At 45.3% G+C, this 16,121-nt stretch overlaps 1 protein-coding gene across 1 annotated transcript in view; it reads left to right on the plus strand.

The window, feature by feature from the left end:
* The window catches only part of GFRA1 (GDNF family receptor alpha 1), a 196,553-nt gene extending 181,462 nt beyond the window's left edge, over positions 1–15,091 (plus strand). The window contains exons 9-10 of the mRNA XM_012803685.2: positions 13,133–13,186; positions 14,301–15,091. Of these exons, the coding sequence (XP_012659139.1) occupies positions 13,133–13,186; positions 14,301–14,456 (210 nt within the window). The 3' untranslated portion in view covers positions 14,457–15,091. The remainder of the gene's footprint in view (positions 1–13,132; positions 13,187–14,300) is intronic.
* The last annotated feature ends 1,030 nt before the right edge of the window (positions 15,092–16,121 follow it).

Below are 16,121 nucleotides of genomic sequence, written 5' to 3' on the forward strand. Positions count from 1 at the left end.
TTTTTTTTTTTGGCTCTATTTTTTTTTTTAATTTCAGATGTTTTTTAAATTTATTTTTTATTAGATCATAATTGTGTACATTAATTCTATCATAGGATACAGTGTGTTGCTTCCATATGATTAGGTTACATTGTTTGCGTTTGTTAGGCAAAGTCCAAGTTGGAGTTGAACCCTTCACTCAGGAGGTGTGGTGTATACCCCGACCTTGTGCCTGTTAGGTGAGAACTTACAAACCCCTTCCCCCTTCCCTCTTCCCCCTCTTTCCTCCTCCTTCCCCTCACTTGAATTTAATTGTATTTTTCTCTCTTGTGAGCCTGTAGTTGTTGACCTGTTGGTTTCATATTGGTATTGACTACATTGGATACTTGCTGTTCCATTCTTGTGATACTTTACTAAGGGGAATGTTCTTCAACTCTATCCAGGTTAATACAAAAGATGTAATGTCTCCATCTTTTTGTGGCTGAGTAGTACTCCATGGTGTATGTACACCACAGTGTATCAGTCCATTCATGTGTGGATGGGCACTTGGGTTGATGTTATCTCTGTTTATGGTCTAGTGATGTTTCCACCATTTCTGTGTAACACGGAGTGTTTTCTAGTACCCACTATTGTTTTTGTCGTCTAAAAAGAAAGTTCAAATCTTGGCTACACCTAGAATTTCCTATGCATAATGATCTCTTGCTCAGAGTGAGTTTTATTTCCTCTCTCTGGAAGAAATGAGCTATGGGAGGAGGGGTGTTCCCTTAGAAGTGTTCAGCTGCAAGGACCCCCAGGCAGGCTCCTTCTGGGCCTTCTGGAATCTTCATGGTAGAACTCTAGGCCCGACTGCCAAGTAGCTCCGAGGCCCTGTGTGGTGGGCCCGGCCACGCCCAGCATGGGCTGGCTGCCAGTGGCCTCCTCCTACTCCATTTTCCCAGTTCCAGGTGCCAGCCGATGAGCTCAGAGGGAAGCTGCCTCCCAGAAGCCACCTACGGCAGCCCTGGGAGGAAAGAGGCTGTTGTAAAAATACCTTTTGAAATAACTGCTTATAGAGCATTTACAGAGCCCTTAACCCAGGAAAGTGCTTGACTCAAAGCTCAAGGTTAAGGCTGTGATACAATCCAGCATGCTGAAATACATTTTCAATTGTGTATTCAACCTGATTGGAAATGGACGCATGCGGGCTATAACTGGTACAAAAAAACAAAACTAGAGATTCAGCCTTGGGGGCCAGGCCTCATGCTAGGTGCGTTATGTATATTACCCCATATCATAGGTATCAGGCATGTAAGTGGCAGCTACGCAGTAACTAAACATTTCACATTTTAAAAATCTCACTCAAGGAGAGATGTTAAGCTGGGGAAGAATGGCTATTAGCCCTTTCTTAATCCCCACGGTCCTATTAAGTGCCCCTTGTGTGTCCTTTAAACCCAGGAGGCGCTGACTCGTGCAGAGTCCTGTGATTGAAGGGACATAGAGAAAGGCACCTCCTGGGAAGGACAAGCTGCCCGCCCAGCCTGCAGACATCAGGTGCTGGGCTGCCTTGCTGAAGCAGCTGTTATCAGATGTCGGGCTTCTGCAGACTTAATTCAAATAATGATTTCTTTATGATTGGCATGTTTGCATTGTAACAAACTTTGGTTCAACATATTGTGAGAATACATAATATTGTAATTTAAGATTATTTTATCAGCAGTAAAGGGTTTTATAATTCATTTAAAAAGTTGTAATGGGCTGGAGCATCTTCAGTATAGTTTAATAATATAGCATTTTATAGCTGGCTGTAAAATTTCAGATTACGGTTTTAGCAATTGTGCAATTCTATTTTATAGTTTAATAATTGTTCAAATGAAGAAGAGTGTAAAGTTCCTCAAAACCAATTTAATAACTTAGAAAAATAGCTTTTATCAAAATCTATTGCACACCTTTAATGAACCCAGATGCCACCTTTTCAATAAAGGCAGGTCGTGGGATCTATTTTTCTTGACAACAATGTAGCCAGATGCCCTCCAAATTAAGCACACACAGTGCAGTACCTCGGAATTATAATTTTTTCCCCTCTATCTCCCATTTTTACTCTTTTATCCCTAATCTCCTATAGCTAGAATAAGCCTATTTGCCAAGTACAAGGTGAACACTAGGTAGGCCAGGAGAACTTCAGCTCAAACAGGCGACAAATTGGTTCTTTCTTGAGACATTTTTTTCATTTTACAGATGGTCCCTTGATCACATCTCCCCCACTCCAACTCTTAACTCTTATGAAGTCTCTTATTAACATGAAATAAGGGCAAAAAGGGGGGCTTCCATCATAATCACTTCTGTGCTGTCACCCCGAGGAGCTAGTGTAGTAGATAGCATCAGAGAGAAGGCACGGTCTCTTGCTGTCATTGGGGTTATAGTGCATGTGATTTTATTTCTGGAATTTGCCAGGTTATGTTGTTGGACAAAAAAGTCAACAGAAGAGACGGCCCTGGGCCAGACACACACACAATTATCACAACGCTCCTGGAGCACACTGTGGGGAGTTCAGTCCCAGGGCCCTTATGTGTGTTGGGTGCACCAGCTCTGGCCCAGAGCTGTGTTTCAGCTACACAGAAATGGCAGTAGTCAGAGGAAGTCCCGTGTGGCTAGATTCTTTCCTCTTGGGTTACAGTCGGGAACATGGGGTTCACTGACTGATACCACTCTGTGTGATAACTGGTGGCACCTCTTATATAAACAGTGAACAGGCTGACTGAGTTCGAGTACGCAGGGTCACTGCGGCAGCTAGAACCCTTTCTCCATCCCCCAGAGATGATGTGGGCGTCCTTCTCTCTGTTTCTCATTCAGTTTCCCCGCTGCCTCACTCCTCTTTGTGAGCTTGGCTCCAGAGTTTTTCTGTTGATATTTGGTGTTGCTTGGGAACAACTTTGCACTGTGTGTGCCTGCCATTTGGGTATCTTTTGGCAGGTCACAGCTCAGCAAAGATGCCACAGCTGGCAGATACTCTTGCTGCCCAGGGTCAGGCTTTAGCTGTTCTGTTGTCTCCTCTCATTTTCCAGCCATACACCCCAGGACCAGGTCGTAACAGGCAGCATTTAGGGATTCTGCAGCCCCGTGGAGAGTGGAGGCCATGCCATTGTTCATTTTACTCCAATCTAATGCTCACTTTCAGATAATACAACTCAACCAGAATGTGTCAGTGCTCATGCTGGCGCTTGACAAGCGCTCTTGCAGACAGTAGGCCCACAGTGGGTTGGGTAGTGCTCGGAGTTGCTTTTTGAAGAAAAGGAGGCTGTTGTGCTTAGGAGAAGATGACACCGGAGAGCCTGGGCTTCTTGCTACAATAAAAATCAGACCCTTCTGCGGACTAAGATGGAGAGCAGTTTAACTTTCTGACCCTGGATTTGTCATCCGCAGTCTGATGAGCACTACAGCATAGGAGGGTTGTAATCATCAAACACATTAAAATCCTCCAACACGGTGACTCTTTTTATCATCATTTTATCCTCTCCTGGATGGTCTTTGCTGACCATAAGGTGGAAAGAACCTATGCTGAGGGGCATTCAGTGATCTTTACCCCAAAATTCATCGGAGAAATCAGCTAGGTCATTGTCAGGGTGTGCGCTAACCTGGCAGGATTTGGCCAGCTGTTCATGATTACCTCTTTCTGATGTCTTCTATTAAGTATTTTTTTAACCACTTTTCTCCAAAAATGAGATTGACTTAAGGAGGGGATGGGAAGACTAGGTACCTTATCTGCTTTCTGGAAAGAACCATCAGGCCACCTGCACCTATGGTCCAGAGGGCATCCAGGCCAGCCCATCAGATGGACAGTAATTCAGCCGTTGGACAATTGCTTAACCCAATTGCTGGGCAATAAACATACTTAATAAAAAGGAATAAGACGTCTGCACCATCCTGACTATAAATGTGCTCTCTCATTATGGGTAACCTACGACAATACCTCTGAGCACACTTAGATCACATACTATAAATAAATCCAATTTCTGTATCCTCTACTGACCTTTTATCCTTAGGACTTCTAACCAACCGTGCCTCCCCTGACTAATAGGCTCTGCCTAGTGCTTGAACCATGGAACTCACTTCTGGTTCTCTTGTGGGGTAAAATTCAACCAAGAGCTTCCCTCCTTTTGCCCTTCTAATTTTAGGCCCCCAAAGAGCCACATCATGGGGAGAGAGAATGTCTACAGAGGAAACTTGAGAGAGTGGGTGTTGAGTGGGCACTTGGGAAGTTTTTCCCAGAGTGGCTGTTCCTTCCATTGGCTATGAAGACCTCAGACAGGCACTCAGCTCTGGGGATCTTTGGGGTGCAGACACCGCCTGGCCTGGCTTGACTTCTGACTTCAGACAGAACCTGTACCTGTAGGAATTGCTCCTGGTTTCCGGAGGACCCCTGTGTTTTGTACCCCTTGTCAGACGCTGCATTAAATCCAGGTTGCCTGTCCGGGCTCAGTCCATGCTGGCTGTGTGACCCAGGGCCATTACTGAGCCTTTCAGAACCTTCCTTATCTGTCAGCAGGATAGAAAGTGCTGTTTCTAAGGGTTGATGTTAGGATTACGTGAGATAACGGGTGGAGCATCGGCCAAAGTCAGTCTATGTGAGTTTTAGAGTCAGACATGGGGCTCAAATCTCAGTGTAGCCACACCAAGCTCTGGAAACTTGAGCAAGCCACAGCCTCTCTGACCCCTGTTCCCTATCTGTATGAAAGGAGAGTGTCCTTTTGAGTTTGAGTTACTGGGAGTGTTTGGTTAAATGCAGATAGCATCACTGTCAGTGGAAGCTACTTGTGAAGGTAGTGGGCACCGTCACCATCACTGTTAGTCTGCTTGGTTTCCCTGTATTTTCTAGGCTATTTTTCCCTACTAAAAGTACATACTTTTAAATACTAATTTAATTATTATTATTTTTGCTTTTACTTTTGTTTTTTTCAGCACCAAAAGTTGCTCCCTCTAACGAACCAGAAAATTAACAAAAGCCCCCAGTTCATGATGGCTCCAGACTGCGGTGTTTTATATCAAACCTTAGTCACCACCATAAGTCACAGAGCCATTACAGGGCGGCACTCAGCCGTACATAAATGCATAGGAGAATGAAAGGCTTAATAAATATTATCTGATGGTGATGAGGATGCGTGTCTGATGAGATAGGCTCCATGCACGTCTCATCGGGGACAACAATGAATCTTTTCTGTTGCTCTTGCACGTTTGCAGTTCCAACTGCGCATTGTGAGAAAACGAATGTTTCCTTTTCAGGCCGTCCCTCCTAGTTGCCTTTATACCATTAATGCTGAATGTTCGCTGTACAAAACACCCCCCCTCCTGCCCGCTCTGGAGCAAAACGTCTTCCACACATTGTTTGGCATCATCTTATTGTTAATTGGGCATAATTGTCTAAAATACAGCTCATAATTGCTTCTTGTCTGACTATTTTACTAATCAAGCAAGTTAACCATGAATGAAAACAAATAGTCGCTAACGGATTTTGCAGCCTGTGTTTGCCCCAATGGGGGGAAAAGCCAGAAAGATGTAAGATGATCCTGGGAAGTTATGAAAAGAAGAAAGCCCAGCTAGGGCGCCCTGTTAAGCTCCGCACTGTAGACAGAGTCTGCACACAGCGCTTCTTGCCATTAGTGTTAAATTACAAGTGCAGGGCTGCGGGATTCTTTTATGGTGCCAGAGACTGACAGGGGAGCCCGGGGGACTGCTTAGCTAATGGAAGACTGTTGATATATCTTACTGGACTGTGTCTCTTCCTTTGCATTCATTTTTAAATTCAAGGAATCACAGAAGATCATGAGCTGGTTCTCCCCAGTATAACATTGGCAAGCCAAATTAGCCTGAGGTCCTTCATCTTTCACACCGTGGATCCAATCTAAAAATGACCAGGGACCACAGAGAGAGTAAGAGCTTGTTGACAGCAACTTGAATTTTAAAGGGACTTCATCTAGAGTGTCACATTGGATTCACACATCAACCCTATGATTTAGGCAGTAGGGCAGGAATTATTCCAATGACAGCTATTGGTTGGCAAGCTACAGGTAAGCCTTGGGTAACTCGTGCTCTGTAAACCATACCGTACCTATCAAGCTGGTATCAGGAGCACCTTCTAACATCTAAATAACAAGAGTAGCTCTCTTAATTGACTCTCACCTAATCAGCTGGCCACAGAAGCCAACCTGTCCATTCCCCTGCAGCCATGTTGATTAATGCACAGGGCCCACTGAACACTTGCCCCACATTACTGGGCTTCTTTCCTGCCTATGCTTGTCTCTTATGCTCTCCACTTGAGATGCAGGCTTTACAAGTGTCAAGTATATTTGTTCACAAACCTTTTTGTGCTGGTTGTGTTTGGTATTTTGCTTACATCATTTATTAAATACTACCTGAATGACTAAACTGGGAACACAAAGAAAAGCTTCACTGCGTCAATGAAAAACTAAGTCGAATACATCTGAAAAGGCAAATTCCTGAAAAAACAAAATGCCTTTGCATTAGCTGTGGGCGAGACAACTGTAAAAGACTGAGATAAATTATAAGAATACAGGAAGATTCTGCACTGAGATTTCTCTGTGGGTGTCAAACAGATGTCACTCCTGTTTTAAAGAAACTGAAACTGGAATTGTAGACCAGAAATTATAGCCCTAGCTTATGCGGAAGATAAGCCCAGAAACTCTAATCAGTAGAATTTAAAAAAAAAAAAGGTTGCCTTTGTCATGTAGCAAAAAAAAAAAAAAAATCAGTAAAGGAAAGACATTGAGATTTTTAAATTAAAGTTTTATACAAAGGTGCCATTTTTAATGATTTTGCCCTTTCACTTAATTTCTCCAGTGACTGTCTATGGGTCTAGTCCCCAATCAGGTCAGGGAAGAGGGTTTCTGCCCTGGGCTTGGCACTAAGCTCAAACTAAATTGCACAGGCTCTGACTGCTCCATGGAGGCCAGGAATCTAAGACCTAGATTATCTTGCATCAAGTCTGTGCTCCCCACACCCAAACACACAACACACCTCCGATCTGGCTTCATTTCAGCTCATTGAGCGTCTATTGTTGGAGGCCTCCTAGCCCAACCTTGGTCTGAGCCAGGCTTCCTCCCTCTGGGTAAAGAAGCACTATACCCTCCCCCTATCCTATGCCCAGCCTCAACCTGCCCAGACTAACTAGACTTGGCACCCTTGGCCTTCCTGAAACCTGCTCTGAGGGAAATACTTTACAAGGCTTTCTTAGAGCTTCATATAATGAAAACCATTTGGCTGAAGTTCAAGCAACATGGAGACGAAGTGTCTTCGGGAAGGAGGATAAGGTAGAAGAGACCCAGACAGCCCCAGGGCCAATGATGAGAAACCCCCCCGCACTCCAGCCAGCCCCTTCTCAGAAGGACCTGTGCCCAGCTCACCCGAGCTCCCTTGTGGTCCCCTGCCTCCTCTTGCGCAGCCTGGTGAGCTGAGGAGTCCCCAGGGCTGCTCAGAATTCAGCCTGGAGGAAAAGGACCCCTTCTCTGCAGAGCACAGGCTCTGAAAGACACACACCCAAGCCCAGAGGCTCAGAATAGGCCTTATTTATGTGTCCACTTATTGTTCGCAGCACATTATTCAGACCAGTGGTTGCTACCAAGTTAGTAGGAAAAGCAAATCTCCAGGAAGGTTAAGTTTCAAAATAGACAATGGCAGGGATTTGGAAAAGGCTGGCCAACTGCTTGTGATCAGACCAGCAGTAAACCTACCCGAGATTCCCCAACAGCCAGTAGGCAAAATCAGAAAAGCCGAAAAAGATCACAAAGCTCCAGACCACTGGGCGGGCCACCCTTACTTAGCTCAGATCCACTAACTTTTTTGTTACATCTTTTTACGTGCAGACATTAATTTGGACAAATATGGATTAAGTACACAAAAGAATTGTTAAATAGTAAGTGCTACCCGTAAAAGTCTGTAATCAGCTGAACGTGTTCGATACAATGGGAAATGCACATTCTGAAGCAGGTGCTCCTCTGGAATAACATCCTTTGGATTTCCTTATCCTTTGGAATTAGGTGAACATTCTCCTTCCTATGTTTGTCTGAAAAGGAAACATAAGATATGGAGATTTACTTGAAAAAAGGCTTTGAGTTCTTTTGCTTCTGGACTATTCCAGGAAAAACTCACACAATGCTTTTCCCTAGCAAAGGTCCAGTGTATGCTGCAGAAGAGACTCATATGCTAATAAACTGGTATTGACAAGTGTGATAGATGCAGCTAGGTACTTAGTGCTGGAGAGCAAAGTTGATTGCATTTTACAGTCTGTGTATTTCTCTGCTTATTGCTTGTGTTTTGTCATTAAGCAAACAGGTTCCTAATATAGCAAATCTCTCTAATCAGTAAAGCAAGGGAGAAAAGAACCAGAGCATCATTAATTATGACTATTTGGCTGCAGCCTGGACAGTCTGTTGCTATTGGATTGGGCAACATCCTCTGGTTTTATTTTCTGGAGGTACAGCAGAAACTGGCTTTTCTTATGCATGGAGGAGAGCAGAGAAATGTTCCATGCCCTGCTGGTTGACAGCTGCCTAAAAACCCAAGATTAAACACTGGCTTCTCTGCAGAAATGGAGTCCTGGGGCGGCAAAGGCCAGGCTCTCAAGTGGAAACTCTGTTAAGTCTCCCATTCCATAATCAGAGCAAGCATGCTGCTCACAAGCCTGACCTGTCCCTGAAGCTTGGGGAGAGCCCACTGTGGGCAGATCCCACATGGGGACTCAGCTGAGAACTCCGAATGAAGTGCACGTCTGTGTCCTGCGCAGGGAAGCTGTGGGCACCAGTCAGGCTTCCCAAATGCTAATCACTGGGGCAAAAAGCAGGAGAGTCTCTGTTCTGACTCCTGGTAACAGAGGTTAACGGCATCTAACGCATTTATTAACCCTCTGGTGCCAGGGACTGGCGAGGTCTGGCCTTGCAATTACAGTGCCCTGGAAATTCTTTTATGCAACGTGCCTGGACTTGCGGATCACAGCCAGTGACAATTTTATAACAGCAGAGCCACAGCTGCTGGAGGGACAAGGCTTATGAATTGCCTAAAGAACAAGCTTCCCTGGTTCTCTAGAATGAGGAGAAGGCTTCTAGTGTGGGGATGGGCTTCTCTGGTCTGCTTTACTTCTTCCCATTCTCAAGAAGAAAAGCACAAGGTAAGATGTTTTGGTGGCAGTGTTTCCCCCAACTCAGTGTCAGGCATTTCCCCCGAACTGTGTGAGTATAAATTAGATGTTAGGAAACATTCTTTCATAAGAGAAATTAAATAATTCATTTTTCAGTGTAATATAGTGATGGTTCAAATTGACTTTTAGAAAAAGAATATACATCTTCTTTATCTCTTTTTAAAAAGACACATCATATTTTAAACCAGGTGTGGTGTCAGGCTGGCTGAGTGTGGCACTGGGTGCCTGCCTATCCCACAGTAGCTGGGCTCACAGAAGAGCCCCCTGCCAACTCTCCCTTTTAACACCCTTGGCTTTTCAGGGTTATAACTCGGGATAAGAGGTGCTTTTCTAGTTTCTAACTTCCCTTAAACTTTACAAAGTCTAGAAGTCGTGTTTTTTTTTTTTCCTTGTTCCTTTTAATTCACTTAGAGGACTGTCCCAATTTTCAGCAACTGAGACAGCATTTAAAGTGTATAAGTACTTTTTGCGATAGTTGAAAGCAGGGGACGCCCTGTAATTTTATGTATTTTGCGTTTATCCTACCTGACTAGCAAGACATTGATAGCTTGATGATGTTTTCAAAAATTCTCAGGATAAAAGCCTTTAAAATGTAGAAATAACCGGTTTCACAGGCTTTTAAAATGGGCTTTAAGACCTAGATTCTCTGAAGTAGACTCTGGATCTGTGTAGGTAGGTTTCTGACCCTCAGTGGGCCCCGGGGGTTCAGGCTGTGCAGCCAGCCGGACACGCATGGTCTGCGCCTCAGCATCCCAGGCCCTGCCCTCCATGTGTAGTCCGCACACTGTGAGAGGAACTTGTCCATCGTTGACCCCAACCAGTCTGGGCAGCAGACCCCCTCCAGCCCGAGTTTCAATTGATGAGAGAGTTAAAAAGATGTCACACCTGTGTGCAATCCTATTCTGTTACCCGCATGTCACCTGCCATTCCAGCAACAGGTAACATTTGCCCTTCACCTTCTCATCAGACTCCCGGCTTTCCGGTGGACTGTGCCAGGGGTCAGTGGGAACCCAGGGCTGCTCTGCTCTGTGCCTGCAGTTCTGGTGGCTTCCCCACACCCCAGAGCACTCTTTAGGAAGCTTGTTAATGTGCTACGTGAACAGTCCTTTGAGGCGTGCATGTGGGCTGCTAACCCTTTGGGGGCTGAGTGGTTCTGAGAGTTGGGATGGTGCCCCCAGGAGAGAAAACAGTGTCTTTGGGCCTCTGAAGAGGCCTGCCTGCACATTCTAACTGAAACTCAGTGGCGTACCCAGTGATACCACCCGAACAGTCCTCCAGGCTAGATGAGCTTGGGGGCTGCTGGTTCCAATTTCAGTCCAGCCAGTGGGGCTACGAGGCTGGAATTGGAGCTTTTCTTTGCATACAGGCCAATGGCATCCACACTTTAGGGAAAGAAGAGCCCAGAGACTTCACAGCCCTGGAGCTGGCCCAAGTGCCTTTTCCTGTGTGACTGAAGCCTTATCCCAGCCATTCTCTGATGGAGAGCAAGAGCTGGAGAATTTAGACTAGTGTGCATCTGCCTGGTTGAAGGCTGAAAAATTCTCCATGCCATGACCTCCTTAATGACCAATGAGGGTCAGAAATCTACCTGTGCTGATAGAATCCACTGAGGAGAACTGTTAATATTGAAGCCTCTTCTAGCCCATTGGTGAAAGCCCCTTATAGTCATCTCGTGATGATGGGACTAGTGCTTCAGCAGGGCAGTGCAGCAAGGGTGCCTCAGACTGTGTGCACAATGGTAAATATGACCTGCTGTGCTGATCACACAGGACGAAGGTGGAAGGAGGTCTGACCAGCGCTTAGACTCCTCAGAGGCTGCTGTGTCTAAGACGCTGAGGAACAGCTTAGCTGTGAAGTTCAGAAACAACTGGAGGGCATAATGGGTCCCCATCTGGAAGTCTTGCTTCCGTCTCCATGCAGTAGAGTAAACTGACTAGTTATGCAAAGGCCCTTAGAAAGGGTTGATGTCTTTTGTAGATTATGGCCTAGAAAAGGCAGAGTGTGATGTTTTAGGGCCATTTTGGTGTCTGGGCTCAATTCCAACCTTGAACAGAAATAAAACATGTAAAGTTCTACACATTATTCTCTGTAGGTAACAATGCAGAGGGCCAGATTTGCTATTAATATAGATTAAAAGTAGGCTTTTGAGTTGGGTTCAATTCCTTTTCCATTTCCCCTCTGATCTCCTTATACATAACATTTAGTGACCTTTGAACAGCCCAGGGATGCCTCACAGTGCCTTATTCTTGATGCCTGCTTAAAGGTTTCTATTTCATATTCACAGCTGGCATATGCAAATATAAGTGAAGATTATGACGCCTCCCAAGCAGCATTATGGTCAATAAATTACTCCTGGGGTGAATATGCTTCATTTCAGCCTAGCACATCTTCAGCGGGTTGCAGAAGTCTTGCAACAGGCAGCCTGCCAGGGCCGTCTGCAGAGAGCTCGTTGTCCCAGCACTCTTGAACTTGGGTGTGACACTCACCCAGGGCACATCCTGTTAGCAGATGAGTTCTCTGCTTGTCAGTGCCAAAATGCATGGAAGGAGTTCTTTGTGTAGAATTAGGGGAAAGGGGACACTGTTGTGTGGAAAGGAGCACATTTTCATGTAAGAGTTGAAGAGACGTGGACTGCAACTTCTTTCAGTAAATTGCTGCATGACCTTGGATAAATCACTTAACTTCTCTGTGCTCTGTTTCCTTTGTAAAATGAGAGGATTGTCCTGGGGTCAGTAGTTTTCTCAAGTGTTTTCTTTGGCACTGAGCAACAGAACCTTTCTTTCAACTAAATTCTCAGGTACAAGCCCAGTAGAGCCTTTTCCCAGTTGATGGAGCTTAGGGACCTCTGTGCCTTCCTAGCTCAGAGCCCTTGAAACTGCCCTGGAAGCAGTGCTAACATTGCTGCATTAGGGATCTCTAATGCCTGCATGAGCCCTTGAAGGTGCCCATCTGGAAACCTCCCTGCCCTGTGCCTTAGTCCCCAAACAGTGAGTGGTTTACTTCCTAAAGGGGAGCCCCCTGAACCCAGGGCTATATCACTTTTGTTCAACAATACTACATGTCCCGCCCTGGAAAACAGTAGGTGCTCGGTGAGTGTTTGTTGAGTGGAGCACTGAATAAACAAATTCACAAACAAGTTTAAGAACACCTCTATATTACTCATAAATGGATATTTTTATTTTGGGGGGGCAGAGTTTCACTTTGTCGTCCTGGGTAGAGTGCTGTGGCATCATGATGGGGTAGCTCACAGCAACCGCAAGCAAGGTTAGTTTTGAGTGATCCCCTTGCCACAGCCTCCCACATAATTGGGACCATAGTCACCCACAACGAAACTCGGCTAGTTTTTTTTTTTTCTATTTTTAGTAGAGACGGGGTTTTGCTCTTGGTCAGTCTGGTCTGTAACTCCTGAGATCAAGCAATCTTCCCATCTCGGCCTTCTGGAGTGCTAGGATTACAGATGTCCGCCACCACGCCCAGCCAGTAGAGATTTTTACCACAATATTTTACCTAGAAGGAGGAACTTCCCCAAAATTGACATTCAGAAGTGTAAATGAGTGATCACTTCAAATCCTTTTCTGCAGTAACCTCGTTCTGTGCTGCCTTCACACTGGCCACTAGCCTTTGAAATTGGGCTGAGTGGAAAGGGACCATGTCAAATGCACTGCATTTGAAGAGTTAGTCTGAAAAATAAAGGAATGAAAGAGTGTAAAGTATCTCATTAGTAATTTTTCATATCAGTAACACGTGGAAGTGGTAATGTATGGGTTAAATACAATATATTATTAAAATTAACTTCACCTGTTATCTCTTTATTATGTGGCTACTAGAAAGTTTTAAATTATGCATGGGGCTCATAGCTGCGGCTCGCATATTTATTGGATAGCACTTCCCTGGATGGTTGATTAATGGATCATCGGTAATTACTCTAACATGTTATGTCTGCGCTTTCTTCTTCCTGTCTCTCCCCAGGCCCAGAAGCTGAAATCCAACGTGTCAGGCAGTCCGCACCTCTGCCTTTCTGAAGTAAGTTGTAGGGGGCTCCCTGCATTTGTTGAGATGCAGTCTTTGGGCCCCTGGGGCAGGGTGTGATGTAAAGGGTCCAGAGAAAATAAGGTTTCAGGTCCAGGAAAAAGAAAAGGCACCCTTCACCTCTGTTCGCCCTTTGAGCAACCTGCAAGATCTCAGATCTTAGTTCCCAAAGTTAGAAGTAAGCGAGGAACCCGGGATCTAACAGAACTGGACCCCAACACTAAAATGGTTATTCTAAGGCCGTGAGATTCTCTGTGACCACAGTCTGGTAAAGTTGCCTGGTACGGAGCAGATACATACAGACTCTCACTGCTCACCAGGTGCTCCCTAGCTGCACTTCCTCTGACCCCCACAGCTGCCCAGAGGTAGCTAGGGTAGGTGCATTACTGTCCCCGGGGGGCAGGGGAGCAGGCAGTTGTGCTGGGCGCAGATCCAGCTCCTTGTGTGGGATGAAGCATCATGGGATTGAGCAGGTGCTGCAGATGGGGAAGGAGGATTCAGCCCTGGGGGAGGACAGCTGTGCTGGCTGGGAGTCGGGAAGCCTGGGTTCTGGTTTGGGCTCTCCCGCTGACAAGCAGGGCAAGCTCCTTACACTCTCTATAAAATCTGGAATTGAACTGGCTGGTGGAGGTCAAGGCTGTTCCCTGCTCTGCCTGTCTCTGCAGCTGTCTCTGACCCCTCTCTACGTGAACTGTCATGTTCCTGGGCACATTTCCTGAGATGGTTCTTCCTGCCCTCCTTCCATGGTGGGGAGAGATGACAGACATTCCTCTGTAGCTGGTGGTTTCATGATTCCAGATTTCACAGCTATGGAGGTGTTAAGGAGAGGGGGGAGAATGGCAGGGATACCTGAGATCAAATATTTCCCCCATGTGGATTTTAATAATCCATAACGGAGGAGTGAACAGTCAGCACTGGCTGGTTTCTCAGTGTCTGGTTCTCATCCAGATTCATTGTTTCTTCCCATAAAATTATAAGTCAGAGAATTGAAGTCTCCGTGGTAAAATCGTAGTGAGTGGGGAATGGGAGAGAGAAGGCATATGACTAAAATGTACCCTGGTGGAACGAGTCCATGCAGTGGTGACAATGCAATTATTCTTTCTTACAGCGGGATTATGAAAAGAATGGTCTCTCTGGTGCTTCCAGCCACATAACCACAAAATCGATGGCTGCTCCTCCAAGCTGCGGTCTGAGCCCACTGCTGGGTCTGGTGGTAACCGCTCTGTCCACCCTGTTGTCTTTATCTTTGGCAGAAACATCGTAGCTGCATTTAAAAAAAAGAAAGAAAGAAAACAATATGGACATGTAAAAAGACAAAAACCAAGTTATCTGTTTCCTGTCCTCTTGTATATCTGAAATTCCAGTTTTAGGGGCTCGGTTGAGAAATGGTTCCATCCAACTGGAACTTTCTTTTGTTGTTGTTTTTAAGAAAGCTTCTTGTGATCCGTATGGGCTTCAGCGGGGAATCTGATGCAGGGCTGTGTTCCAGACTCAGGAGGCTTTGAGGCATGCTGTATTTCAAAGGGACAGTTTGTAAATGTGGCCGTAAAGCAGACTAGGGCCATGTTTTTCATGGTGATGACAACCACGATGATGATGATGATTTTAACAATTTTAATTCTGGCATTTCCTAGCTAGAGGAGTTAGTATTGCTAAAGAAATCTTTCGTATCTCATGCAATGGCTTTGGTTTCCGATGACATCCGTGGCAGCCTGACACAGATGCCAAGCTTTTTTGCCACAAAACGAAAGTTTTCAACAAGAGCAGGACTTCGTGGAAACTGGCTTGTACTAAGGTTCTTCTTTCTCTATGTACTGGCATTTTCCACGCTAATGTTTGTGTCCCGTAAACAGTTCTACACTCTCCTCCAGAACAAATAAACACCTGTCACATCCAAAAGACAGTATCTATCTTGTAGTCAAACGGAGAAGGAGAATGAGTGAGCACCTTCACAGGACCTGGGTGGCTGAACGACACTCTCCTGGGCCTTCCCTGAGTGAGAAGCCCTAAAATTAACAAGTCAAATGCAGCTGAAGTGTCACTCGAATACACTTCACAGTTATGAGATTATATGTAGAAAAACAATTTTACTAAGAAATGATTTCAACTATTGGCTTTCTATATTTTGAAAGTAATGATACTGTTTTCATTTTTTACTGATGGTTTACTACAAAATCCATGGAGCTTGTTTTTTCCTCCTAAGTAGCATAAGCTCCAATCTTAACTCCGCAAATACAGCTCTTTGCAAGCAGACTCTCAGGAGCCTGTGCTTTAGCAGAAAGCTCTGCACCACATGGCCGTGGACAGGCTGGAGGAAACAGCACTGCCGAGCGTTGTCTTATCACTTCTTGAAATGCAAGCATGCGTCCCTGTGGGGAGACTGGCAGCCACTTGTAAATGCCACCCTTGCCATTGACACAGTCCAGTATCTGGGTTTTCGGGTTATGGCTACGTGACAAAGGCAGCTTAGGTTGGGATGGGGTTGGCATGTGTTGCCCTCTTTTTTGAAGCAGATCCAGGCCAGGTACACAGTTCTTTTCCTAAGATTTTCATTATCCCTGACTGCCGTGTCTGGGCTGTTTGCTTAGAGTAGTTTGGTGAAGGTCATTGAGAATCTGCTTGCATCTTGTTCAGTGTTCTCCATGGCAGATTGTGACTGACCATGAGAAAAAAGAAGAGTTTTTTAATCAAGAAGATAACATTAGATGTGGTGAGATGAATTTGTTGGGACAGATAAAGAGAACAGGACTCTCTCAGTGAGGCATCTGGCTGCTTTCCCTGCATATCATCTCCCATGGTTCTCTTCCTTAAGTGAGTCGAGACCCTCAAGTGCACTTGTGAAGTCTAGTTTAGATGTGGAGATTCCACCTTAGTAGAGTCCTGGGGTGCCCTGGCTTTCTCCCCACGTGGGGAGAGGGGGTAGAGGAGG

This window comes from Otolemur garnettii, unplaced genomic scaffold, assembly GCF_000181295.1.
Source record: "Otolemur garnettii isolate 467f Iridium unplaced genomic scaffold, OtoGar3 scaffold00021, whole genome shotgun sequence".
In the NCBI taxonomy this organism is placed as follows: Eukaryota; Metazoa; Chordata; class Mammalia; order Primates; family Galagidae; genus Otolemur; species Otolemur garnettii.